Here is a 27,222-nt window from a genome sequence, read left to right as displayed (position 1 = left end):
CCTTTGATAGAGGAGCTTTATCTCACTTTCCCATGTGTCCAACAGCAGAATATATCAACTTTATCTTGCCTGTTCACGAGGAAAGCAATGCTTTAATGTCCTCCCTTCCAACTGATCCCACCTGGGACGTGACATTTGCACAATGGGCCTCACAAGGCCCTTGCAGGGGCTCAGCAGCAGCACCTGATTGTGGACACAATCACCATTATATATGGCAGGCAATCTGCTCCACACCCTGTTGCTGCTGCTGTGGGAAGCAGCAAAGAGCAGGAACGCTGAGGACACACCAAGGATGACATCCCAAGCTTGTGAAGAAGGCAGCAAAAGGAGTGGTGGTGTGGTAAGCAGGACGAGAGCCACGCAGGGCACTGAGCTGGGAATGTGGCTGGGGGTTGCAGTTCTGATTGCTCTTGCTGGAGGCTTGGCTGGGGAGGAAGGAATTGATGATGAAGGAACTGATGATGAAGGAACCCCCTGCTCAAAGTACCAGCAAGCTTTCAACCACTCCTGCTATGAGTTTGTGAGGCTCCAGCAAACCTTCACAAGTGCCCAGAGCTGGTGTGAGAGAGGAGGAGGGCACCTTGTCTTTATTCAGAATGAGGAAACGCAAGAGTTTTTGCAAAAACACATTGCTGAGGAGCAGGAGTGGTGGATAGGATTGATCTCAAACTCCTCGCCAAATGAAACTACTCACGGTAGGTGGTTTTAGAATCACATCTCCTTTTAATCTGTATCAACCCATGATGCTTTCTTAACATGGTAGAAAATGCAATTAGTCTCTTCGTAGATATCTGCTGAGAAGCCTCTGTCTTTTGTTGCTGTATCTTCAGATCTATAGCAAGGTGTTTTTAATTGCCTGCTTCACTTCCCAGTTGCATATTATCAGCCTTTCCACTGGATCTTGTGGTTGTGTGAACACATGATGAATTAGATCAGCCTGCTGACCCAGTGGAACAAATATGCTGGGTTAGATCTCCGGTGGAAGAGCAGGCTGAGCCAATTCATCCCACGAGGAAGTGCTGCAAGGTCTGATGCAAGAGAAAGGGTGGAATCCTGAGGCTGGGAGCACAGGACAAAGTGGCAGTGTCTCTTTTAATGATTGTATCAGGTTCAATATAAAATGTAATTGGAGATCCTTACCCAGGCTAAACCACCTCTGCTTCAGTAGGAGCAGGGCTACAATCCTGCTCTGCAGGCTCTGACTCTTAATTGAATTACTGTGGAAAATAAACATTCAGGACACAATTTCTTTGCTCACAGGGTCGATGATTTGGCTGGACACTTCAAATGTGAGCTACACTAACTGGTACAAGGATCAGCCATCTTCCATCTCACCCACCTGTGGGTACATCCTGAAGAATGCCAAGTATCAGTGGGGTGTGACTGAAAATTGCAGCCAGGAATTTGACTTCATTTGTGAGTTTGGTAAGGTACACAAGAGCTGGAACAGCAGAGTGAGTGTGCCGTGACCACAACTGGGCATAAATTGCCTTGCAGCTTTCAAAGTAGCTGGGCAATAACTTCACCAATCTTCCTAGACCCTTCCATCAGGTGAAGTCCAAGGGCTTCCCTGGTTAAGGAAGCAGACAGGAACTTGTAATTCCTGATTACATCTTAGTGCTGAGACAGAAAATCTACAGACATTGTGTCCCTCAGATTGTGACTTGGAACAAACAGTCCTGGAAAGGAATGGCTGCAATATCATCCCATTCAACATCCAGATATGAGGGGGATTTGTGTTCCTCACATGTTGTACAGAAGTTCTTTAAATTGTAACTGGAGCTGAGGTCACGAGCACTGGAAGGACAGTCTGGCTGTGGGCTCACTGATGTAAAAAGCTCTTGAATCAAGCAAGTACAGGTTTCCACAAGCCCTGACAGTGCTGCTGCCCTGGTCCAGCACTCCACTCCTTCTGACAGAAATGCCAAGTTGTTCCACAACAAGCAAAGCTAATAATGTTTTACTTCCTCTCCTGATTTTCTGTTCCATATCCCCTCCCCACCCTCCTCCTCAGCACTCCCAGTTCACTCCCAAATCCCCAGCACGTCCCACCTCTGCAAATCCTTTTCCTTCCCTCAGCTCCCTCCCCTGCAGCTGCTGCAGAGCTCCAGCTGTGTGTGCTGGCCACTTGAATCCCACATCGTGGAACAGATAAACAGGGTTATATGTTATCCCCAGTCCTAACAGAGGCAGTGATGTAGCTCTTTCTCTTCTCCCTAGCAATTGCTTTTCATTAAATTTTAGGGTGTTTTAAGGTTTATATCCATACATCAAATTTGGCTGAAGATGACTAACATTACAAATGACTGGGGGAGAGGAAATTGGCAGCCAGCGCAATCCCTTAAGCTTATTTTCCTTGCAAAAACAGGCTAAAATTATTTTTCCATTACAGCCACGGTAGACAACTGTCTGCTTGCAAGGAAACTATCATCTGTTACCATAGGATCTGACTGAGAGCCCATTAAATTCAAAGGGAGTTTGCATTATTGGGCAACAATATCCTACACTACATCCATCATTCCACTACCCAGGAAACCAGATTGTTGAGGCAATTACAGCCTTGTTTTCAGTATCTGTGGCCCATGTGCATTCACACATAACACAAATTACAATAACAGAGTCCTCTTTTACCAGTTTTGCATGCAAAGAATTAGATCCAATACCCCAAAGAAATGGGAAATATTTTCATTAGCTTCTCTGGGTGTTAAATGTTTGGAAATTCCCACCACTTGACAGTGCCTCAGTTTTTCTGTAAAATGGGTGAGTGGTATTTAACAGCCTCACATGTGGCTACTGGGAGTTGGTGCTCACAAACACTGAAATGAACAGTGGCTCCAAATAGTACCAATATTTAATATCTCTGATGCCTGGTAACTTGTCTGCTTGATCATCTGAGCTAGGAAAATTTGCACAATCAAACGACCAGACAGTGTTCTGTCTTTGTCCTTTCTTTGCCCATCTACCTGAGCATTATTTGTGGGTTTTATTATTTCAATCCCACCCTTTGGTGCTCTGTGGGTTAGCAATTTATTGCAGTAAATACCCAGGAATGCAAAGCAGGTTTTGTGTACCTTTCCACGTCAAAGTTGCTGAGACAGCAAATACTGCAGGAAATCTTTATATAAAGTAAAGAACCAAAAAAAAGCACGAGATAATAGTCTGGGCTAGAATTGAACAGCAAGTTATTTTTCAAGCTTATTTAGAGAGCCCTAATCTGTAAACTGATCATGTTGCCATAGTTACAGCCAGGCTTAGCCTTTAAATAACAATAGCACACAATTCTTGCAGTGTGCACACACTGGCACAGTTAACCAAGGGACCTGAGGGGAATGAGCCAAACAGCAACTGGAGGACAATGTTTAAACCTGGGACAGCTGAAACAAAATCATTCTTTTTTACAACACTCCCACATGGGAGCAGCTTTCACATCCTCCTCTTCGGGGTGTGAAGTATCCTGATTGCTACAGGACACTGAGAGTTCTGAAAGATAATTAACTGTCCCAGATTAATCAAAGAATGAGGTGTATGCATTTAGAGCTGTGACCTTACTCATCTGAGCAGCCCTGCTGGGTGAAGTCAGTCAGATATCACACAGGAACAAAGGTGTCTCTGGAGCACAGATGGGATCAGCTCCCATGCTTAACATGCAAACTCTTCTCCTCAGCAATTGCCTGAATATTATGCAAATCCCACAGCGCCACAAGGCTCTTTCGGAAGTAACTTTAAACCTTCCAGTACTGCAAGTCAAACAAATGCTAAGACTTTGCAAAAAAAAAAACAAAGTTTACTTTTTAGATTAAAATATTTTTGTTTATTGAAAATGTCCTCGATTTTTTAAGGCAGTAAAAACATAAATCTATTAATTTTGACTTTTTTTAAATAATTTTTTTTTCATTTTTTTAGCTTAGAAAGGGAGAAAAGGGAAGAAAGAGAAACAAAAAAAGGGGGACATGCAGTAGGATTGTAACAGGATTTTTCAGAAATGCAAAAAGTTAGGTGTTTGGGTTTTTTTTCCTACTAGAATCTGGCCAGAGCATTGCCTGTGATAATTACAATGCCACTGTACAGTGTGGATCTGGAGAAGTTATTGAGATTGGAGAGAGCTTCTATGGACGAAGGACCCCTCATTACTGTGTGTCTGACACTCCTCTCCAAGAGGACACAGATGAAAGCTGCAGCTGGAGCAGTGTCAAAGATGAAGTAGCAGGTAATTTATGGCAGTGCTGGTCAGAAACAAAGAGTAGGTGCCAAAGTTCCCCATCCCTAAAGTAACTTTAATTTGTGTTTCAGTAGAGTTAGAGAATGGGAAAGTGGATTATTCCTAAAGTGGAGGGGATCACTGAGAATTTCTGACAGGGAGGAGGTTCCTGCAGGAGGCTGGATGGAAAGGAAGGACTTTGTGAGGAAAGAAGATTTGGAGAAGGGGAGGAGAAGCAAAAGGAGGGACTTTGTGAGGAGCAAAGATTCAGAGAAGGAGCAAATGGAGAACAAAGGTGTACCTGGCTCCTCTTGCTGTGTGACAAACTCAATGGGAGATGCCAGTTTGGCAGAGATGGGAGGGGACACATCTAGACAAACCCAACTCCAACCCAGGAGGGTTGATACCCACGGGAACACGAGGGCAGGAGGGACCTGCTGCTGCCTTCCATGTGTGGAGCAGCCAGCCTGCTGGGGCCAAGGGCTCTGCTGCTTCCCAGGCTGTGACCCGTCCCCTGGGGATTCTTTGGGCTTTTTTACCTCCTCTAACTCAGCTTCATTCCAATAAAATGAAACGATGCTAAGAAATACCAGGCTACAAGCAACACACTAAAGCCAAAGTGATGTGGAAGTTTGTCCAGCAATCAGTGACATGGCACTGCTTCTCCTCTGCTTCTTGTTTCTCTGTTGTGACGGTCAAAAACAAACCCCACCCATTGAAACAAAGCTCTCCTTCTTTCCAGGCCAGTGTCACGGTCTCCAGGCCTGCCAGGTGACAGCAGATGGCACTTTCTTTGGGGATCCTTGTCCAGCTTGGGGAAGCTATTTGTCTATTCAGTACCACTGCAGAGAAGGTAAGAGGGAGGGGGTTTGGTAACACCAAAAGCCTGCCCTGCTCTTTGCTGGAATATTGTGACCATTGATATTTATCTTAAAGATCACCTCTCCATCCTCAGGGAAGAAATGGAATAGCAGTGGCCACTATAAGCACAAAAATGTAGATTCCCTGTCCTAACTGAGGGGGTTTGGATAGAATACAAAGCTTGGAAATCCAGACACATAAAACACGCTTGAATAAAATCATGTCCAACAGGGATCTTGATGAGTAGGTATGGAAAAGAATCAGCTCCCTGTCACAGCACTAATGCACACAAATCAGCAGCAGCTCTGGTTTGGAGCAGGCTGGCTCTCAGTGCAGGAAAATGAATTGAATTATGTAAGAAATGCAGGCAACAAACACTGGCCTGGAATTCTGTCATTCTGTTTTACAGGTCTGCAGCTGGTGGTGACAGATACATGTTTTGTCTCTGAAAATGTCACGGTCAGTCTGAACTGGCTGCTCTCACCATATTCTGGCAACCTTTCCTGTACCATCAGCACTGGAGATGGTCACACTATTGATCCTTACTACCCTCCAACGTAAGATATATCCTTCCTGTGTCATCAGACAAACACTCCATTTCATTGCTCACACTTTACTGAATATTTCAAGACTCATAAATATGTTAAAAATTAAGTAGATTAATAATAGACCATAAATACAAGACACTTGGACCTGGAGAACCCTCTTTTGAAGTTACTACACAATTTTATGTCAAGCTGCCAACCACAATATTTCTTGTGTTTATTATAACAAGTGTTTCCTATTTCTAAGAGAATTTATTCCAGATCCTAAGACTCAAAATTACTGATGTTGTCCTAGTGCTGGGAATGACAGAGAAGGGCTCTAGAAATTTATTTATCTACTGATGGAATCCCACTTGAGTTAAGGAAAACAAGAGTAAAAGAATGAAACTCAAAAATGCACTAGAAACACTAAACTTTCTTCAGAATGTTTCTTCATTCAAACACCTACTGAGAAATATGCATTATCAGGGATGATGAGTCCTGATCTTTGCATTTGCTGGGTGATACTATGGTAAGAATCTAAGGAGTTCAGAGAGAAAAGCGTCTGCAATATCACTGATTTGCCTTCCATGGTGTTTGTCATTCAGGAAGGATATCAGTGCTCTTTGCACCATCCCCCATGTGTGTTAGTGGTAACAGCAACCCCCACAGCCATTCATCTCCCACTGCTGTGGTGACTGGAGCTGCACCAGACCCAAGAGTGAAGAGATGCTTTTGCTGGCATGGGCAAGGAGAGAAGCAGCTGCACCTAAAACTCATCTCCCTACCTGACAGCAAAATGTACCCACCCTTAGAGATGTGATTTGAGAATTACCACCCTGATACCAGGAGGTATTAGGAAGGGGACAATCTTCAACCCTACAAACTCCATGCAAATAAACAAGGGATTGCAGTGATTGCAGGATTGCTGAGCCAGGTCAGAAATTTGGGAGTGTGACCAGCGTAACCATTTAGGGTGATGGACTTCCCAGGACAGTCTTCCACAAGGAGCAGATGTTCTCTTTCTGTTCCAGACTGGTCAGCAACATCACACACAGATACTCCTCTCCTGGAGAGTTCACTGTCTTTGTGGAGTGCAGCACCAGCGAATGGCACGTGATGGCCCAGAGGCAGGTGACAGTCCAGGACAAGATGGATCAACTCAGCATTACTGGGTGCTACAGCCAGCACGGAGCTGGGAGCAGCTCTCCCTGCCAGGCTCTGTATGGGGAGGTGTTGTGGATTCAGGTGGAACTCAATGGAGGTGAGGGTAATTCCTCTGCGTGATTTCAAGGGCGGGTTAAATATTATGCCATCCTTCTTTTTAAAGAATGATTTTCCTCTCATTCCTGCAGCTGAATGCTCCCAGCTGCACTGGAGGGCTTCTCTCTCAGAGATATTTCACCACTAAATCATAAGTATAAATGATTTTTTTTCCTATTTACAAAGCTGACAGAGCATCAGTCATATAAATGCTGTGGATTTATATGGCTAGAGTTCATGCTCTGACAGAGCGTGAGCTCTGTCAGAGCATGAACTCTAACTTTAGTCATATAAATCCACAGGATACCAGTCAGAATATTTCTGTATTTGAAGTTAGAAATTCACAGGAATGCTTCTCTGATTGAGGGTTAGAGGATTCCACGCTGAGCTGGGCACATTTGCTGGTGGACGTTTCTTTGTCACTTCCAGTGTCTGGAAACCACAGTATAAAATTCAGTATTGTATGAATTCTTTTGGCTGCCCAAACAGTACCAGCAGGAAACACATGACAGACTTCCATAAAGTCACCCAAAGTGACTTTATTAAAAAAGACTGCACTGCTGCAGTTCTTGTGACTGGAATGCTGGACAAAGCCACTGGAATTGCTTGGCCTGTTCCACAAGCGGTGAGGAATTTTTTTGGTGTGTGTTTTCGCAGGCAGCGGAGTGACCTACACTATGGTAGCAGATAACATCACCCTGGCTGAATCCAGTGCCAAGGAAGGAATTGCCCCTCACAACCTGACACTGGACAGTGCCTCTCAAGAGCTGCTGGGCCCGGGGACGCATCAGCTGGAAATCCGAGCGTCCAGCAGCACCACAGCCTCGGAGATCTCCGAGACTTTGGCCGTTCACTTAGTGGAGCCAATATCTGGTCTTCAGGCTGTGCTGGCTTCCCACACTCTGCAGGTGGGGGACAACATGGAGGTGAATGTCTCTGTGCATCGAGGTGCCCCGGACGAGGTGACGGTTGAGGTGACGGGCTCGAACGAGACTCGCTGTCACACCGAGGATGGGCCTCGTGGGGAGCCTCGCACCTACCTCGTTCCCACCCACTCGGAAGGTACGGCCCACCCACCCATCCCCTGCTTCCCACTGGAGCTCCCAGAGGGAGTCACAGCATCCTGGGCTGGGGGACAATAATGTACAGCTGAACTGGGGGGCTTTTCTGACCGCCAGGCTCGGTCTGCAGAGCGGTGGGAGTGGCACGGTCGCGCTGACTTGTGAGGGAGCTAAAAAACCTTGAGCTGATGGATGGGCCTCTCCACGGAGACTGAAAGCAAAGCTCCACCTGAGCCTTGCCATGGAAAAGACATAGGGTTTATTTTTTTATGACACAATCTGATTCAAGTACAGATGAGGGCGTTTTCCTGAGTCACAAAGTGTTTTCCTCCTTTTTGTTCACACGTGTAACATTTCAAGTTTAGACTGCTCTGCATTTTACGCTGAAGGAATTAACAATCTGAGGAGTTCTCAGTAGAGGTGACAAAGAAAAGGGGAGCTTTTCTGTGTGCACATTTCCAACACATAGTTTTCGTGGGAGTTAATTATGAATAAGCTTTTAAGTAATATTTTCTTTCCATTATCAAGCAATCAAGGCCTTTAAAATGTGAAATTAAGGAGTTTGTGCTTAGGAGTTAATTCAGTGGCAGAAGATAAAAAAATTTCCTCCTCTAATGAACTATTCCAATCCCATGCCAAGGCTGGAACAGTAGAAGCTAATTATAATTTCATTTGATGTTTTAAAATTATTCAATATTAAAAGTTTTATTAGGTCTTCCTGTACCCATTTGAACATCCCTTTCTTTCAGGCAGAAATTTTCCAACCAGGCAGCTGCTCGCTCAAGATGCCTGAACTCATTTGGACTCCAGTATTTGTGCACCTCTAGTTTACTGTGTGATGATACAAACAGCTGGCAAAGAACAGCGTGGCAAGGGCTAGGAACAAAGGCAGATGGGTTATTAGAAGTTGAGATAAAGGAGAATATTCCTTGAAAAACTTTTCAGCAGTGGACACCAATCAGAAAATCCCCTGAAAACTCTTAACAGAAAAAAAAAAATAGGATTTTCTATACAAATGATGATTATACCCCAAACCTGATGGACTGGTCCCACTGCTACTCTTAAGTGGCCATTTGTCTTCTCCAGGTATTTTCCTAGTGAAAGTGGTGGCCAAGAATGCCTTCTCAAACATGAGTCTGGATCTTGGATTCATCACTGTGTTGGCAAACTCTTCCCATAAAAGAGGTAATTGCAATAATCTGACAGTGCTGGTTTTGAGGACACTTTTTGCAATCAGAGCCCTTAATGGAATATTTATAGTTTGCATCCAGTAATTGCTTTCCCTCCAGCAACAGTGCTGAAAAATTTTGTGGAGGCTTCTTCCTGATGAAGGCAGATTCCCTGACTTTGAAGTAGTCGTAAATTAGCATCACCCTGCATATGCTACACACTGCACATTTGCTGTTTGTCCTAGAAGTGATTAGTGGAGTTTATGGCTCGGGACACAGCTTTGAAACCAGAAAGTCTTTGCATCACTGCAGCCTCATAATTGCTGTCACTAAATGCTTGTAGATGGCTCGTCCTTACATTTACAAAGTCAGATTACACCAGGAATAAAGTAACCTTAGCTCTAATTGTACTGAAACTTTTCCAGTGCTCCCTCCCCCAATTTTTCTTCGTACATCAATGAAACTCCATCACCTTCTGTGAATGTATTTTGATTTACATTATGTGTGAAGAATCAGGATCATCTTCACAGCCTGTGATGAGCTTGTTGTCACAGTTTTACCTATTTAATTTGACTGTTTATCACAGCTTTAGAGTCTGACTCTTCCAGCCCTGTCTTTCACACTGTCAGTAGCCAAATCCTGTGCATTTAAGTCATATTCACTGAGGATGTCTGAAAGCTTTACAGGTAGCATGAAAATATTCTGCCTTTTTTTTTTTTTTTTTTTTTTTTTCATTAAACAGATTCTAAGGAAGAAGGCAGCTACAAAACAAATATCCCAAAGGCAAGTGTAAGTATTATTTAAGGATCTGTCTTTAAAGTTGAAATACATATAAATTTTTCTTAAGACACTGGAGAGAAGTATTCATGGCTTAGGAGATTAGGGACCAGGTGTTGTGTGCCCCAAATGGTTTAACACAAAATCTACACCAAAAGTCTTGAAGGAAAATGTGTTTGCAGGCATTCAATCTACAATTTATAAACAAAAGATTAGAGAAAATGAACTTTTCCCAGCCATTCAGTTTTTGGAAGTTGAAATTTGTTTGGATTAATTTTTAATTAATCTACTTGGATATTGCAAACCTCTCTCTGAAGGGTGATTCTTTGAGCAGAATTTAATATATTTTTATATTGTTTCCAAGTGTTTTCCACTTCTATATTGGAATGTATAAATTACTTTGCAATGAAAAAAACCCCAAAACTAAGAAAGTTAAGGATAACTAAGAAGTTAAGGATACATCAGTTGCTAGCAGCTGTCCAAATTTAAAGAATAAAAAACGCCAGATAGAATATTTTATCATCTTAGGGGTCTGGTTTGTAACTGTAACACCAGCAGACAGACATCTGCTACAGGAGATATGATGCTTCACAAGAAGGCAGTGTGCTTTACAGCATTCCTATAGGAATATCTTGCACCAGAGGAATATAAATTGAATTCAAAGCCAAGTTTATTACAGTTTGTTGCACAGAAAGACAAACTCAGCTACCTCTCTTTATCTACAGCTGTCGTGTCCAGGGACAGACCATTTAAACTGCACATCTGCATCCAGTCATTTGGGGGGCTAAACTTTCAGATCTTTTTCATTTCAAAGAAGCAAGATTTGTGTGTGTCTATACACACTCCTGTCCTAACTGATGCATTTATTATTATTATTTAGGATCACAAAAGAGAAGCCAAAATCTATGTTAGACCGAGTCGCCACGTGGATCCTTTCACAACTGTTACACTTGGCTGGCCAGACAACACCAGGAATTCCAGTTTTCTCTGGTCCTGTGGTATGGGAATTTCCTGGACTTTTTTCACCATTATTTTGATGAATAACAAACTCACTGTCGTGTCAGGTCACGTGGTGAAAATCTGACTAAAGGATGTTTTGTTCTCTGGCTTTAAAGTTTGCCACTCACTGTACATGAAGGATGTCCTTCCACCTTACCCTGGTGCTAACGCCAAGCTAATCATGGGATATAATGTGGCACAATACTCAGCTTTGCCTTCTCCCAAAGGTTTCAATTTAAACATGATGCAGAAAGATTTCTGGCTGAAAATTGGATTCAGGACATCTGTGTTCTGTCCCCATAATCATCCTTCACCTCATACATTGCTTTGAAGAAGTCAGCCAATACTCTGAACCCAGATTACCAACTCTTTAAACTGGGCTCAGGAAACCTTTTGCTCTACAAAGCTCTTTAAAAGCTATGGCAGGAAAATCCTTTATAAGGCATTATTCTAATTATAAAGGAAATGTTTGTGCAGGAGCTTGCTGGCCTGCATGGAATGAATGCGTGCTGCAACAGATCATCCTAACCAACCAATCTGAGGTGCAAATCCCACCTTCCTGCCTTCCTCCTCCGAAATCAGCAGTGACTGTCAGGATTACAGTCCAAACCCACGGCGGTGAAGAGAGGCAGGACGAGCAGTGTCTCTACGTGACTGCAAAACAAGAACTGCAGCTGCAAATCAGGTCTGTTTTTAACCCCCAGTATTCACTGGTTAATGTTGTCACTGCACAAATATAGAGCAAGGCCACAGTTACCAATAATAGTGATAATAAAGTGATGATGCACCTATAGAATCATAGAATCACAGAATGGTTGGGGTTGATAAGGACTTTAGAGATCATCTTGTTCCACCTCTCTGCCATGGGCAGGGACACCTTCCACTAGCCCAGGTTGCTCCAAGCCCCATCCAACCTGGCCTTGGACACTTCCAGGGATGGGGCAACCACAGCTTCTCTGGGCAACCTGTGCCAGGGCCTGCCCACCCTTATAGTAAAGAAAACTTATTGTTGTAAATCCATTTACAGCTGTAAAAACACCATCTTGCTGCGTTTTCCAGCCCACATTTCTGAACATAATCCTTTGATTAACTGAGTAATATTCTTCCCAAAACGCTTTGACCTCACTACATCCTTTCAATGTTGGAGATTTCCATATGCAAACCTCATTGAAACTGTGGGAATAAATGTCATAAGATATGTCTGAAATTGCTACTAGAAATCTCACACAGTTACTGTGTAATTCCTTACAGGTGTGAGGCAAACTGCAAACCAGTGAATGTTAGTGAGGAAGTTGTTTTGAGTGTCTCTGGACAGAAGGACTCCCAGGCCATACAATATAACTGGTATTTGGATAACACATCCCAAACCAAGGTGAGAGCACCAGATTTGTCAGAAACACTGCACACACGAAGATAAATGTCCACCCCGAGGGAAAACCACAGGGGGATACTTGGCCAAGTGGACACTTTAAAAATACGAGTGAAGATTGAGACAAGGGGGTGCCTGCTTTGGGAAGGGTTATAATGAAAGGCACCAAACTGCCCCCCTGCTCCTGAGAAATCACAAGAGAAAGCACAGCAAAGAGTCTTTTTAGCTCTCCAGAAAACTGCCACGTTTTCTCTTCTCTCTGATTTTCCAGTCTACAGCCCTCCCTCTGGCCTGTGGCCTGACTGGTTTCCGGCAGAACTCTGAATTTGCTTCAAAGCAACACATCCGTGTTGAGAATGAACAGCTCCTTCTTGCAGACTCAGGGAGAAGCTTTTCAGATTAAAGTAACAGGTAGGGGCAAGCAGGGTTTTAGGGCTTTTCAGACTCCTTGGAGATAATTCTCTGCCGTCATGGCATCACACTGACGTGGAAAGTTGTCACTTTATATGTGAGTTCTTTAAAACAATGAAGAGAGAAGTGTTTTCTTGGCTGTTGCACGGCAGGACAGATTCAGTTGTCTTGCTCCGAGCTGCCCATAACTTTGTTCGGTCCCATCCAAAATGAAGCTTTGCTAACTCTTGATCAAATAACACAGCTTTGCTCTCTAACGCAAAAATTATCATATTTTTAATAGTTCTTTACCTCTTACGGTTTATTCAGTAGCAAGATTTCATTTCTAATTAGCCCCAGCCTGATGTCTGTGGTGCCCGAGGGAGCAGCAGCGTTTCTAGGTGGGCACGGTGAGTGCCCGGAGCTCGGTGCTGCTGGGCACGATTATTGCCGACGTTGTGCTGGTTCCACCTCTCCCAGCAGTGACTCAGCGCCGCTACGGGGAGGGGCTGTACCTTGTCAGCACCGTGTCCCCGCCCGCCATCCCCGCCTGTGCCGTGTCACCCGAGCGGGGAGCCGTGCTCTCCACCTTCAGAGTCTCCTGCAGCGCTCCCGGCGTGGTGGATCCCTCCCAGAGCGGTCCCAACAGGCAGCTCACCTACTGCTTCTATCTGAAACCGAGTGAGTCCCCAGGGGAACTGCGGAAACTCTAGGCAGGAGGTGTCTGCCTGGTGTCTGCTAGGTCAGCCCCTCTTTCCTCTTTCAGATTCTCTCCTGGACTGCAGCCCAGATCCTGAACTCTTCCCAGTCTATCTTCCACTTGGAGAAGAGGAGAATAACTTTACTGTACATCTGACAATTACTGTTAGCAACAGCTTTGGTGACACGGTTCAAACAAACGCTTCAGTGAAGGTACATGGTAGAATGACTTTATTTCAAGGACTCTCAAGTTGATACCTAACCCATGATTCACTTTTGGAGCTTGTTCCTATTTTTGACATATCACTTCCTTCTGAATGTGCCATAATCACCATTTTCCCATCTAACAAAGGCTATTCTCTGTGTGCCCAAGGTAGTCAAAAGTATCTTCCACTGTCCTTTTTCTAGGACAGAAGTTTAAAAGATGATCTGTTTGGACATTGAGCAGCACCAGATGTATTTAGTGAGTCTGGAGTTACTCTGCCCCAAAAAACTCCTGCTCCTTCCCCAGTGCCCCAGTTAAGAAGATCCTTATCAGGCCATTAAAAATAAAACATTTAAAACAGGGAATATGAGGTTTTATGTCCCACTGTAGCGAGGCTGTCATTAAGACGATCCTGGAAGCTGCTCAAAGGTCATTCTAACAGTGCTGGCAATGCTGAGAGCATATCTCATTTCTCCATCAGGTTGGACCTGCAGATGGGATGGATGGGAACCTGACCCTGCAGGGCATGGTGTCTGAGAAGGCAAACACCATCCTGAGAGATGGGAACAGCAGCATGAGCCTTTTCCAGCTGTACAAATCAGTGACATCTGTCCTTAACCAGCAGAGCCAAGAGGAAAGCTTTAACACGTCTTTACAGACAAACACACGAAAAGAGGTAAGCCAGACTCTTGTTTTGTTGCAGTACAGTGTCATATAATGGACTCTTCATAGTTTTTGACAACTCCTCAGCAATAAAAAGCTCACATATCACCACCTGAAATCAATGGAGGTTTCAAGTTTCTAGCATCTGTCTCAGTGTTTGGCACAGGTTTCAGCTATTTTCACTGTTTGCCTACATAAATAATTTGTCTTACCCCCCACCAGTAAAACAATTAATTCTCAATTGTTATTGCATTAATTTAAAGTAGTTAATTTAAACCCAGTTTTCCACAAACCATTTAAATATCGTTAAAGTGGCCTCTCCTGTGGGATAAATACCCTATCTAATTTTCCCCCAAAGCACTAGATGGCAGGTAATTTTCTCTTGCCCATTTCAGCTACCAGTCGATGTTTTCAGTTATAAGCTGATATTTGTACAGGGCTTTGAGTGCCTCAGATGAAAAGATCTACAGAAACGCAATGTATCCTTCAATTATGATTCATTATTTGAATAACATCAATCACACACAGCTCTGCTTTCTCTGGAAGTGGCATTTACACAGTAATTCACACACATTAGTACAAATTCTCACAAGTAACTCTCCGTGCTCTTAATGGATGTGAAGTGTATGAATTCTGTGTGCTGGGAGGTAACATAAAACTCATGATTATACAATTATTAAGGCAAGTGGCATCTTGTCACTGGGCCTAATATGATCCTTGTTGGGGAGTCTTACTCTCCTTCATAATTTACAGCAAGCCTGGCTGTCAATATACAGCACTACTTGCAGAGTCCTAATTAGCATCTTGTTCCTTTGCCTAATTATCCCTTTTCATCCCAAGCTCCGAGGGCTGATGCTGACAACTCTCTCTGCTGTTAATGTAACATCAGTGCAGGCTGCTCTTAAGATGTCAGAGGTGTTGAAAGAAATCACTTACAGGAGTGAGGAGCTGTCTGTCTCAGCACAGGTAAGACCCAATTCACCTTCCATCTCCTCACACCAACAGTGGGGACTCTACTGCATCCCACTGACCCTGGAAGAGTTTCAGTGCCTTACAGTTATCTGTTCTTACCCCTGTTTTCAACTCCACCAGAATGTCTATTTAGACCAGGAGGGAATACATTTTGCTGTTTAGAGTAAGTAAATTCCCCTCTCAGATATTGTCTCAACAACTTCTGCAGTCCAGGCTATGACCATTACATTTATCATACATTTTATAAATAAAAGCCTTAACTTTTAGTCAGAAACATTTAGGATGTAAGCACTTTTAGAACCCTGAAGAAAAACTGTCCAGGAGGGTTTTTTTTTTTTTTTTTCTAGCATTTCCCACATTCACTTGTCCCTGATCCAGGCACTGCCCAAAATGCACACAGGCAACCTGTCAGTGAGGCAGGAACGTGGCAGCACCCAGAGCAACTGGGCACAAACGTGCAGATGGGTCTCACAAAAAGTATCTCTTGAATCTTATCTGGCAACATGACATTATCAGTAGATGATGCTATTTATGCTCAAGGTGTGAACAAACTGTCACTGGGGAAGTTTCCCAAACATGCAGGCAATAAAAAGAGCTCTCCTGATTCCTGCTCTAGTGTAGGGTTGGGAGCATTTCAGCACTATGTGGTTGACTTTGGCAAGACAGGAGCAGAGCTCAGGTTCAGCCCTCACCCTCCAGTAAGGCTGCCTGGAGTTTGCAGGTTGTGGGAATGGATGTGTCCAAGCTTGCAGTGAATTTGCCTGGCTCCCTCACCACCCTGGGCTAAAAGCTGCCCAGTGCTTTCCCAATCCCAAAGCAATCCCTGGCTGCGTTCAGGCACAAAATAAGAATTGTACAACTCCTTCTGCTTTGGCACCTGGCACAAAGCCAAGGGTACCACTTGCTGGCAACTCAGTAGGGTTTGTGGGAACTAAGATTGCTTGGCAATATGGTGGTATTTTTTAGGCAGACCACCCAAAAGTATAACCTAATTTTCTACATTGCTGTACGTCCTAACAGTGCCCTTCCCCAGTCTTTGACAGACAAGCTTCCTTCAGATTGGTTTTACAGATGAAATCTGTAGAAACAGGCTGCATTGCTCAGGGCTGTATTTCATTTGAGTATAGCACCTAGTATATAATCTTTATTAGCATTTCAGGCATTACCCCAGCACAAATAATTATAGTAAAACCAGCGTTAGCCACTAACAGTGCCATGAGATCACTGCTGTTGCAATGTTCAGTAAATGACACCAGTGCCAGCACTGTCAGCTGTGGTACCAGCACATCTGAACTGCTCCCTGTGTTTTTCCTGCAGGTGGAAGCCAGCAACACTCTGAAAGATGTCAGTGCTTCCCTGCTGGCTGTGAACCCTGAGGACAGCAGAGATGACGAGAACTTAAAGGAAGCAGCCAACCACCTGTTTAATGCAGTGAGCAACGTCCTTAAAGCTTCTGCAGAAATCAGAGCTGTGAACTCTTCAGTGCCAGAGGCAGACCAGGTAACTTTGGTTTGGCCCAGTTTGTCCTGGACTGTGGGTAAAAATCTGTTTGCTGTGGAGAGGAGCTCTGCTGCCTCTTGTGTTTTTAGACTGGCACTGGGAAGGGTTCACTGGGACACCATGAGGAAACTTCTCCCCAGGTAGATCTGTTAGACTGAACATTTGCTAATGAAGCCTCTTAAGATTTGTAACATTTAAATCTGGACAGGACAGGGCAGTGCAGCACCAGTGTATGCAATGGTGCTAATTGTCTAATGGATGACAAGCACGTGAAGATGTTTTTTCACCTTTGGTTCTATCCCCTCCCTTTGCCCCTTAACTCAAGGAAGCCACAGGTATTCAATATTCATGATTGCCACCACTGCAATCAGCTCTGGGTCCTGCTTTCACTTTTTCAGAAAGCCCACTCTGATGCAACATGTTTATTTTGTCCTACCCTTTCCTGTGTAGATGTGAATTGATCTGAGTGCTTCGTGGGCTGCACATACTGTAATTTCATCCCTGTGAGGGAATAGGGCATGAAATAAATCTAACCTGAGAGAAACTGGTCAAGCTCCCCCAAGATAACACACAACTAACACCCAACTGATATGTAATTAGGTCTTGCTTTTCCAAGTAACTAAACACTAAAATGTGCACCTAGAGGGTTTTCATGCACAGAAGTGCATGGATGCTTTGATTGATGCCATGTTTGTAGTGCTTCAAACTTCAATGTGTAGAAAGTTATAAAAAATAAAATATAAAAGTAAAATCTGTAAGACATTTATTTGCTGTCTGCAGTGTTTCAACTGAGAAACTGAATTGCTGATAGAATAGCTTTTCCTGCGATTAAGATGATGTGCAGCCTGATGATTCCCTGTTCCTTTGTTGCAAGTTTCCTGCTCTAATCCTTTCCCAGATTTCGGTGTCACACCAGCTCCTGAGTACAGTGGAAAATCTCCAGAGTGCCCTCCTGTTTGGGAAAGCCCCGGATGGTGAACCCACAGTGCTCACCACTCCTTCTGCCACAATGTACATGCACAGGTAACACCTGCAGTGTCTCCCCCCAAGGCTGCTGAGAGTTAATCGAATTTGCTCCAAATATTAATTCCACTGTGTTTAAATTGAACGACCCAACTAAATATTGCAGCGTAATGACAACTTCAGTAGTGCAGTGAGGCGTCATTACTACCTGATAGTAAGAACAGTTTGGGTTCCAGTAACATCCCCTTAGGATTTCTCATGGTCTCCTTTGACCAGCAGAGAATTTACTCCTGTGTCCTGGGAGAGGCAGCAGTCACCTGTCTTTGAAATGATGTGGAGAACTCACATCGTGCCAGTTAAGGGTTTCTATTCTTTTCCAAGTTGCCAATAATGACATGTTATTTAGAACTGTAACCAACTGGGCAGAAGCAAATCCTGAGGAGCCTGACGAGCGTTCTCCATTCCCGATAATCATCCTTGAATTGTTCCCAAGAGCCTGGTTTTCATCCACCTCCCGCTGTGCATTCACACCAAGAGCATGTTCACACAGAAACCACGATTGTCTTTCCCAGAAGCACCTTGGGCACAACTTCCTATGCAGATGTGCCAATTCCCCCCCTTTCCTGATGATTCCATGGCAGTGTTATGTGCAGTGCTACGTCAGGGACAGATTATTGTACAAAGTATTTACTGGCAGAGTGAGAAAGAGTTTTGCAACTAAGTTATCCTTGTGAAGAGGGGAATCTTTTTCTCTAGTTATGAAGTCCATGTTATTGATGTTTGGCCTTTTTCTGCTGTGTTTTTTTTTTTTTTCTCCTTTATTTTCTATTTCTTTTCTTTTCCTATCTCTTTTTTATTCTGCTTTGTTGTGTCCAACCCTAACTGGACAGATTACAAACAGAAAACATGGATGGCACGTCCATTAACATCTCCAATTCCAGCTCTGCCAGCTTTACTCTCCCATCTGCTTCCTCTCTCAGTGTTTCAGGACTTGGTGATGAAACAGTGGACATAAGGGCAAGTAAACAGCTTTTATCTGATTCAGTCTGATATCCAACTTACATTCTTGATCTAATGGTTTTAGAATCTTTTCTCCTTTTACAATGAACACAGAAGCCATGACACACCCTCCTGTCATGACAATAAATTGAAGTATTTTTGCTTGAAGAAGTCTTCATTTATCTACAGTAGGTAGCATGTAGTTGTCATAATTTTATAATAAATTTTTAAAGGCCTCTCTCTGCTTGATTTGGCCCTCTCAGGAGAGCCTTAAAATACCTGCAATCATTTTTTTTTTCATTGCATCTTTTCCAACTCTGCTAAAAAGGGGTTACAGAGTATGGAAACAGTAAAGATTGTTGTACACATGTCACTCTTCAGAATCAAAATCACTTTCAAGGTTTGTGTTGACCCACCATAGGGATAAGGTAGATTCTTAGTTAAATCTGAATGCAGACAAATCTTCCTGAAAGTTGAGTCCTGTCTGGGTCTGAGCTCAACCTTTCACTCTTCAGCAATTTAGAGTATGAATATAATGAAATATTGACAAAATCTCGGTTGTCTGATTGTTCATGTTTTGCTAACAGATGGTGAGCTTTGCTGTGAATCCCTTTTTCTCCAGTGACACCAGCTTTGACATCAGTGGAACAGTGGGGGGTCTAAGTCTTACTGGTCTGGATGGCTTGGTCATACCAGTCAGCAACCTCAAAGAGAACATTGAAGTAAATCCACTATTTTCTATCCCTCTTTTTCCTTTCTCCATTAATGAACTGTCATTTGTGTTTCCCTCTTCTGTAAGGAGAAAACAAGTGCTGCAGTGTTGATTGCATTAGATAATGGGATGATGTCTGCATTTGTTATATGGGGATTTGTGTGACGTGATGAATGAAATAACAGATATTTCTGTCTTTTCTTAAAAAGGAGGCATCTTATCCTTCATTTAAATGGTTGTGAGAAAGAATGTTTTCAGAGGTTAGCTGACATCAGCAAGACAGTGACTTTGAAGCTGATATTTTTGCTGGCCACGCTTTGCTGATGTTGTGAACAAAGATAACGTAGCACGTGGCTGCATGGTAGGAGCAAAGTGCTTTGCTGTATTTAAACCTCTGCCTTTCTGTTTAAAAACAGATCATGTTACCGAGGCTTTCAGCAACTCAGGAAGATAAGATTCTGTTGAATCTGGGCAATTACAGCACTTTCCAAGTCAATGTTACCTCAGATAACACATCTGTAGTGATCCACCTGGAATCTGAACACGACATCCCACTAATCCTCTACCTGGGGTACGGTTATCGCCCAAATGAGACTAATTATGATATGAAAACCCATCTGTTCTCTAAGAAAGCTGCTGGAGGTAAGATAATGGTTAGTGACCCATGAACTCGCAGAGTGAGCCTTGACCATGAGTTCAGATGTGCAGCTGGAAAGAAACCTCTCACAGGAGTTTCAGTCTGTTGAGCTTCAGGGTCCCAACAGGAGCAAAGAGGGGGATGCTTTGAACAATGAGCTGCTGAGAATTATTTCATAGCTGTTTCTTTGGTTTATTTGTTATGTGCAAATCTCCATGCATTGAAACTAAAATGTTTGTCTTCAAGGTGAGACCAACACCTGGGTTCTCAGCCCAGCAGAACTCATTTTCGGAGAAGGGACCTACTATTTCACGGTTTTGCAAGATGTGGGAATGGATTCCGCAGTCCATGCCGGGCTAACCGTGGGTGTCACTTGCTTTGCATCCCGCTGTGTATTTTGGGATGAGCGCCAGGGGAGCTGGAACAGTCATGGATGTCGTGTAAGTAGAGCAAAACAAAACAATGTTCCTGTTACCCACTTCAAAGCCAGCCCTTATAAACCACCATCCTGTGGTAAAACGATAGCCCTGAACTCACACCTTAAAACAAGATCATTCTGAGATGTTTTAATAAACTGAAGAAGTTCAGTCTCAAATGACATTTCCATTTCTATTCCCTGGGATGAACTTCCAAGAAGAAATTAAAAAATTTTGACAAGGCCATATTATGTTATAATGCCTGTTACTGGCCACATATTAATGTTCCTCATTGGAATTTGAACTATTCTTTTGTGTACAGCAGTTCTCTGCACTAGCTCAACAATCTCAGCGCTGTCTTTTCATTTGCTTGGTAAGTCATCTAATACTTTAAAACCAAATGTTTTATCAAGATTTTTTGTGTGTGTGTGTTTCAGGTAGGGCCAAAAACAAATCCTAGAAGCACACAGTGCCTGTGCAACCACCTGACTTTCTTTGGGAGCTCCTTCCTCGTCATCCCCAATGCCATAGATGTCAGCAAAACTGCACAGCTCTTTGGCACATTTGTGGAAAATCCTGTGGTGGTGACAACTGTAGGATGCATCTTTCTGATATATGTGCTGGTGGTTATTTGGGCTCGAAGGAAAGACATCCAGGATGATGCCAAAGTAAGTCTTCAGCTAATAAAGACTGGATGTATTTAGGCCAATTCCCACCATGCCCAGGCTGGGTTAATAGGAAGTCTTTAACTTATCCCACTCCCTTCCCTGTAACTCTGTTTACTGATAAGTAAACATTGTTAGCAGGATGACAAATTCCTGCTCCCAGCTTTCAGGAACCCACACTTCCAGACCAGCTGACACGCTGCTTGTGTTGTGTTGCTCTGCAGGTGAAAATCACGGTCCTGGAAGACAATGACCCCTTTGCTCAGTACCGGTACCTGGTGACAGTTTTCACAGGACACCGCCGTGGGGCAGCCACAACCTCCAAGGTATCCATTGCACTGTGTGGAAAACAGTTTGTGCACCCACTCAGGGAACTGGATGAATAATGGAGTGCCTGAGGCTGGTAAACAGGACTGCTCAAACGCACTGTCTAAGCCAGAAAGTCCTTAGGTTTGATGGAAGCTGGAGGAGCATTCCAGAGGAATAATTGTACGTAGGACCGGGATGTGCAAGTCTTCATTTTGCCATCTTTTTTTTTCCAGGTGACTCTCACCCTCTATGGAGTGGAAGGAGAGAGTGAGCCCCACCATCTAACTGATCCTGATACACCTGTGTTTGAACGTGGAGGAGTGGATGTTTTCCTTCTCTGCACCTTCTTCCCTCTTGGGGAACTGCAGAGTATTAGACTGTGGCATGATAACTCAGGGGATAGTCCGTCCTGGTAAGTGGAGATCTGAAGGTTCCCCCTTTTTTCTTTATAACAAGAACAGTTTTCCTTTACTAGCACTTGAGAATTATCCTTCCTAACATTCCAGAAAGAAAAGAAGTGTTAGTTTCTCATTTTTGCAGGTGAAATCATAATTTAAACTGCACGACCAGAAGTGCTTCCCATATCTCATGTCCAGTACAGGATGGGATGTGTTCTGTGCCTTACGGTTTAGACACACCCTAAGAAGCCAAAGGCCATAGTTTGTCCTCCATAAGTGCTGTCCAGTTCTGAATTTCACACCACTCATTACATGTGATTGTGCCCTGTATGTTTTTCCAACAGGTATGTGAATCGAGTATTAGTCCATGATCTGGCATGGGATCAGAAATGGTACTTCCTCTGTAACTCCTGGCTAGCCATTGATATTGGAGAATGTGTCCTAGATAAAGTGTTCCCAGTAGCTACAGAACAGGACATGAAGCAGTTCAGGTACCTTTATTTTATGGACTTTTTTAATCTTGATAGCAATCGATCTAGAAAAGCAAGCATGGAAAAGGGAAACCAAAGCCTCAGACAAAAATGAAAACAAGGAATGTCTTTCCAGTGCTCTGAAAGGGCTCTGAACAAGGAAAGGAGGAAGGATACAGTAATACCACACTGGAAAGACTGGTGTTAAAGAAGGATAGCCTGACAAGACCTACAGAAACCCAAGCATCTTCTCTTATGTGTAATTTCCCTAACAATTTAAATAGAAACTGCTCATGATTCACTTTCCCCCATGGTGTGACCAAAAGGAAAGGACATAAGTAGCTATGACCATTCCATGCAAATGAAACCACAATATTTGGTAATTTCTCACCGTTATTATTCCTCCTGACAGTACCTACTACCATGATCAGGTCCTCTCTAAGCATCCCTTTGATTTCCCTCTCCTCCTTTCCCAGCAATCTGTTTTTCATGAAGACCTCCAGAGGTTTCCAGGACGGCCACATCTGGTACTCGGTTTTCAGCCGCTGCCCACGCAGCTCCTTCACGCGCGCCCAGCGTGTGTCGTGTTGCTTCTCGCTGCTCCTGTGCACCATGCTGACCAGCATCATGTTCTGGGGCGTGCCCAAGGACCCAGCCGAGCAGAAAATGGACCTGGGTAACAAACCTCACTGTTGCTTGGGCGGGGAAATAGAGAGGCAGCAGAACATAGAAGCAGAAATGTTGAACAAACGGGCTTTTTCACAAAGATGCCTCTGTTTGACCTTGACAGGTAAGATCGAGTTCACGTGGCAGGAAGTGATGATTGGCTTGGAGAGCTCCCTCCTCATGTTCCCCATCAACCTGCTCATTGTGCAGATCTTCAGGAACACGCGACCCCGGCCAGCCAAGCAGGGCACAGAGAAGAGGCCGGGGAAGAATGGCCGAGTGTCCCCAGGCGTACCCCCCACCCCAGAGGCCACCCAGGCCGCCTCACTCACTCCAGAGGCTGTGACAAAGGCAAGTCCCAGCGAGTCCTGCACTGCCCTCTGGTGCTTCGCGCTCCCGGCTTCCCTGGCTCCACAGCCCAAAGGTTCCCTGTCAGGTGCCCTTCAGCCTGTCTGAAGAGAAAAGCCAATTGCTGCGGGTGCAGAGCTCTCATTTGCCCACCTAAACGCAATCCCTGACTTTGTTAAGAGCTGCCTCTGTAGGTCCCAGCCCTTGCACAATTACTGTGTGCGACCAAATCACTGCGTTCGGGGGTAAAGCAAACACTGAGCGAGGCAGTGAAGATGAAAGGTATCACAGACCCCATCATCTTTCTCAGCTTAGGTCCCCAGGCAGGAAAGCTGTCCTTTTGAACCCTGAAAGCTCTCTTACTGAACTCACTGAAATCTGCTCCTCACACCCTGCACTGTAGCTTGTGCTATTCTTGTCCATTCCGGAGATTTTAGCAATTGGTGCAGCTCCCAGCCAGTGGTGCTGTCAGATCACATCAGCTTAAGCCACTGCAGCCAGAGTCACTGCTGTGTTGCTGCTGTCTTCCTTAGGACATAAGGAGAATTGCCAACTCACTCTTTAAAGCCCTGAAGACTCCACCTCTCACCTCAGCATCAGATCTTGGAAAAGCAACAAACATCAACACCCTTCTGTCGTTGGTTGAGGATGTCATCTGCCAGCAGAACAGAGCTGGGCAAGGGTTTTACGACAGCAGCAAGAAGGATGGCCCTGTAATCATCACTTTAGGTTCTGTGGATATGCGAGGTACACAACACACTGTGAAATGCCCTCTAAAGCCTCTGCAGTGAAAATGATGACAGCACTGGATGTGATGACCCAAGCTTTTCTCACATTCTGATTCAGAGGCAATTCCAGAATTACAGAGCAGCTGAGGTTAGAGGGGATCTCTGGATCCCACCACTCTGCTCACAGCAGGGTCAGCTGGGGAAGGATTGCCCAAGATCAAAGCCAGTCAGAGTTTGAATGTCTCCAAGGGTGGAGATTCAACAAATTCTCTGATCTTCAGTTAAACGAGGATGTGTGAGTAAACAATCTCACGGATTTCACTGAGACCTACATTTTGGCTTTTCCAATGAGTCTACCAAGCTACTAATTGCACAGGGAAACTATGAACAAATTAACAGTTGATCTGATCTGACTTCTCTATTAAGGTTTTGGGACCTGTTTAACTAAGTTTCCCTCTGGCGACAATTCCAGCAGAAGCGTATTAAGCTCCAGTACTAAAGCTGGTTTTACACATCCCTTTAAATGTTACTCTTCACTTTGTCACATTCATAATCTTTAGCTCCAGTCCTACTCCCCTTTGTAGCGAAGAGTATTTTAATCTAGGCATAGTTTTTCTCCAGAAGTAAATAAATAATTCTTCCCCTGCAGAAAAAACAAGAAGCCCAACTCCAGAGAGGAGAATCTGTGAGCGACCGAAACACGGTGATTACAATCGCTGCTTGTATACACAACTCCAGCAGGTGGAGATGGAGCTGGAGTTACTGGGCCCCCATAAATTCCAGCTGCCTCAGAGCTACACCCAAGCTGTTCATCAGGTTCAGCACATGAAGAGCCTCCTGGAGCAGCGAATGTGCTCGTCAGCGCCCATCAGTGAGGGGTAACCTCATTCTCATCTCACTCTCAGGATAAGTAAATTCAGGTCATGAATTCAAAACTGGTCAAGATGACAGAGCCCAAATAATTACTGCTTAATGTGTGCTAGATGACTATTATTACAGCTGTAAAAATAAGTCTTACTATTATGCCATTGTAGAAAAGAAATCTCCACGCACTGTGAACTGCACACAAAGGCAATAATGACAGATCATTGCTCTTTGTCATTTTTGCCTCCCAAATGGAAAGTTACAACACAATGCCACATGATAGTAAAGGGCTGGGATAATCACCAAGCTCCAAAAGTCACTGAAGTCTCTTAAAATGCATGGATAAAGAAAAATTATTAAGGAGACAAAAATAGTGCAGTGAAATATGATAATTAAATTGGGAGGATCGAAAACAAATGCACTAATTATCTCTCTGGCCTTCATGGTGATCACAAGAGACACATCCAGCAGCTTAAATACACTCATGGTTTTCTCTGTCAATGGTTCTACTGGAGGTTCAATTATGCATAAACTGAGGAGTAAATAAGGCCATCGTATTTATTTTGATTTTAGCTGATCTCTGCACACTTCCTCACATTTTTGCTCACTGAACTTTTGGCTATCCATATATCCCACATAACTGCATTAGTTAAAAGAACTCAGAATATCTTGATTGAGATTTTAAATCGTAAGATGTTGCCTGTTCCCAGTGACCTCGATGGCTGTGATTTTGGTCCCTGTTCCACTGCTATTTTCTCTTCTGTTTGACTCTCAAGGTGGTCCCTTAGTCCAGACTTCCCTGGTGATGACAAGAAGAGTGTTTCTTCCAAAGGGCTGCCCTGGTGGTTTGTGTTCATTGGGTGGTTCCTGGTGGCAGCCACCAGTGGTGTGTCTGGGTTCTTCACCATGCTCTATGGGCTGCACTACGGCAAGGACAACTCCATCAAGTGGCTGATCTCCATGCTCATCTCCTTCTTGGAAAGCCTTTTCATCACCCAGCCCTTAAAGGTGAGATCCTTGGAAAAACAACCACTGGCCAAGGTAAACTCCCCTCCTACCACTGCAGGAAGACAGTTTAGCATGTCCTAAAGAACCACAGGATCTGAGAGAGGAAATGAGAGGCCTTTGCCCTTAACACAAGAGCTGGCAGGTGGTTTGCAGAGTTTCATCTCCATTTTTTTGTCAGGGTTTAACAGGAGATGAGGTTCCTGACCAGGGAAGATGTGTCACCGTGCACTGTTCTCTTGTTTAAGGACTTCAGCTGCATCACTTCAGCAGTCAGAGAGCAGTTGCTCTCTGCAGTGCCTGGATCCAGAGGGATCAGTGGCCTGCACATCTTCATATGAAATGGGCATGGTGAGTTATAGCTGATTCTTTCCAGGTGCTGGGATTTGCTGCTTTTTTTGCTCTGGTTCTGAAGAAGGTGGAACATGAGGATGTAGAAAACCCGGCTATTGATGGGCCTTTATCTGCACCAGGTAAGTGCTGGTAAAGTGAGACATTAATAAAGAAAGTGCAGCATTCTCAAGGTTTTGGAGGGCTTTATGCATAAATGTGTGACCCAGCTCAGCTGAGAACTTCACTGGTTATCTTTACAGACCTGAATCTTAGCTGACAATGTTAGCAGAAATCACGAAATCCACGGGCATTGTGACTACCTGCCTATCCATTAGCATTCCCAAGATCAAGCAGAAGTGAAAACAAACCTAAATAACTGATTTTGCGTCAGTTGCAGAAAAAAATAAAGAGTACTGAATGTGTAGGTTGGATAAATCCTGCAGAACTGTTTCCTGGAAAAGCAGTAAATAGCAATGTCCTTTGAATGTCCAAAGAACCACAAAGCAGGACGTGGATGATCTGTGTACTAATCCCAGGGTTTACTGCTCTCCTACACAGGTGATTCACACCCTCTCTTAGGAGCCCGAAGGGACAGTAGAAGCAACATTTACCAGCCACCTCCCGCAGCTGATGTGGAGAGAATGAAAATCAGCTGCATGAAGGAGCAGAAAGCATTTGCCCTCATCCGAGAAATCCTGGGTATCCATACATGGATTATCTTGCTTTATTCAGTAGTACATCAGTACTTTGACAGCAGTGAAAATATTGTTCTCTTGGGTGACAAAGTTTTGGCAGATCTTCAGCTTTCTGCCAGCCACTGTGATGTGGAGACAGGCTGTTCTGTGGCAGCTGGAGCTGCAAGGAGGTGGGAGTATTGGCTGGAGGTAAAAGTGTGGCTAAGTCTCGATTTCTTATGGTAAAGAAACACGTCACAGACACGTGAGAGGCTAAAATAAAAATAGGAGAGATAGAATGAGGAGATCAACAGTTAAATGAAGCTGAAGGTAAAGAGCAGATGAGGGACATCTTTCTAAAAGCAGTGATATCTTTAGTAATGAT

At 44.0% G+C, this 27,222-nt stretch overlaps 1 protein-coding gene across 1 annotated transcript in view; it reads left to right on the top strand.

The window, feature by feature from the left end:
• The first annotated feature begins 292 nt into the window (after positions 1-292).
• Positions 293-27,222, top strand: part of PKD1L2 (polycystin 1 like 2) — a 35,150-nt gene continuing 8,220 nt past the window's right edge. Inside the window, 35 exon segments of the mRNA XM_027907578.1 lie at positions 293-695; positions 1,261-1,425; positions 4,022-4,207; positions 4,941-5,051; positions 5,469-5,616; positions 6,618-6,847; positions 7,504-7,908; positions 8,931-9,092; positions 9,819-9,865; positions 10,734-10,851; positions 11,330-11,537; positions 12,104-12,224; positions 12,493-12,530; positions 12,532-12,632; positions 13,092-13,292; positions 13,378-13,523; positions 13,997-14,191; positions 15,019-15,144; positions 16,468-16,650; positions 17,549-17,673; positions 18,504-18,630; positions 19,200-19,334; positions 19,741-19,966; positions 20,208-20,401; positions 20,815-21,045; positions 21,267-21,368; positions 21,585-21,763; positions 22,094-22,240; positions 22,696-22,895; positions 23,010-23,236; positions 23,767-23,980; positions 24,611-24,818; positions 25,602-25,833; positions 26,207-26,303; positions 26,722-26,862. Of these exon segments, the coding sequence (XP_027763379.1) occupies positions 293-695; positions 1,261-1,425; positions 4,022-4,207; positions 4,941-5,051; positions 5,469-5,616; positions 6,618-6,847; positions 7,504-7,908; positions 8,931-9,092; positions 9,819-9,865; positions 10,734-10,851; positions 11,330-11,537; positions 12,104-12,224; positions 12,493-12,530; positions 12,532-12,632; positions 13,092-13,292; positions 13,378-13,523; positions 13,997-14,191; positions 15,019-15,144; positions 16,468-16,650; positions 17,549-17,673; positions 18,504-18,630; positions 19,200-19,334; positions 19,741-19,966; positions 20,208-20,401; positions 20,815-21,045; positions 21,267-21,368; positions 21,585-21,763; positions 22,094-22,240; positions 22,696-22,895; positions 23,010-23,236; positions 23,767-23,980; positions 24,611-24,818; positions 25,602-25,833; positions 26,207-26,303; positions 26,722-26,862 (6,079 nt within the window).

This window comes from Empidonax traillii, unplaced genomic scaffold (assembly GCF_003031625.1).
Source record: "Empidonax traillii isolate 1590-97213 ecotype Southwest subspecies unplaced genomic scaffold, ASM303162v1 scaffold1494:size100556, whole genome shotgun sequence".
NCBI lineage: Eukaryota > Metazoa > Chordata > Aves > Passeriformes > Tyrannidae > Empidonax > Empidonax traillii.
Note: the sequence above shows the minus strand (reverse complement) of the source record. Positions and strands in the feature narration are given on the sequence as shown.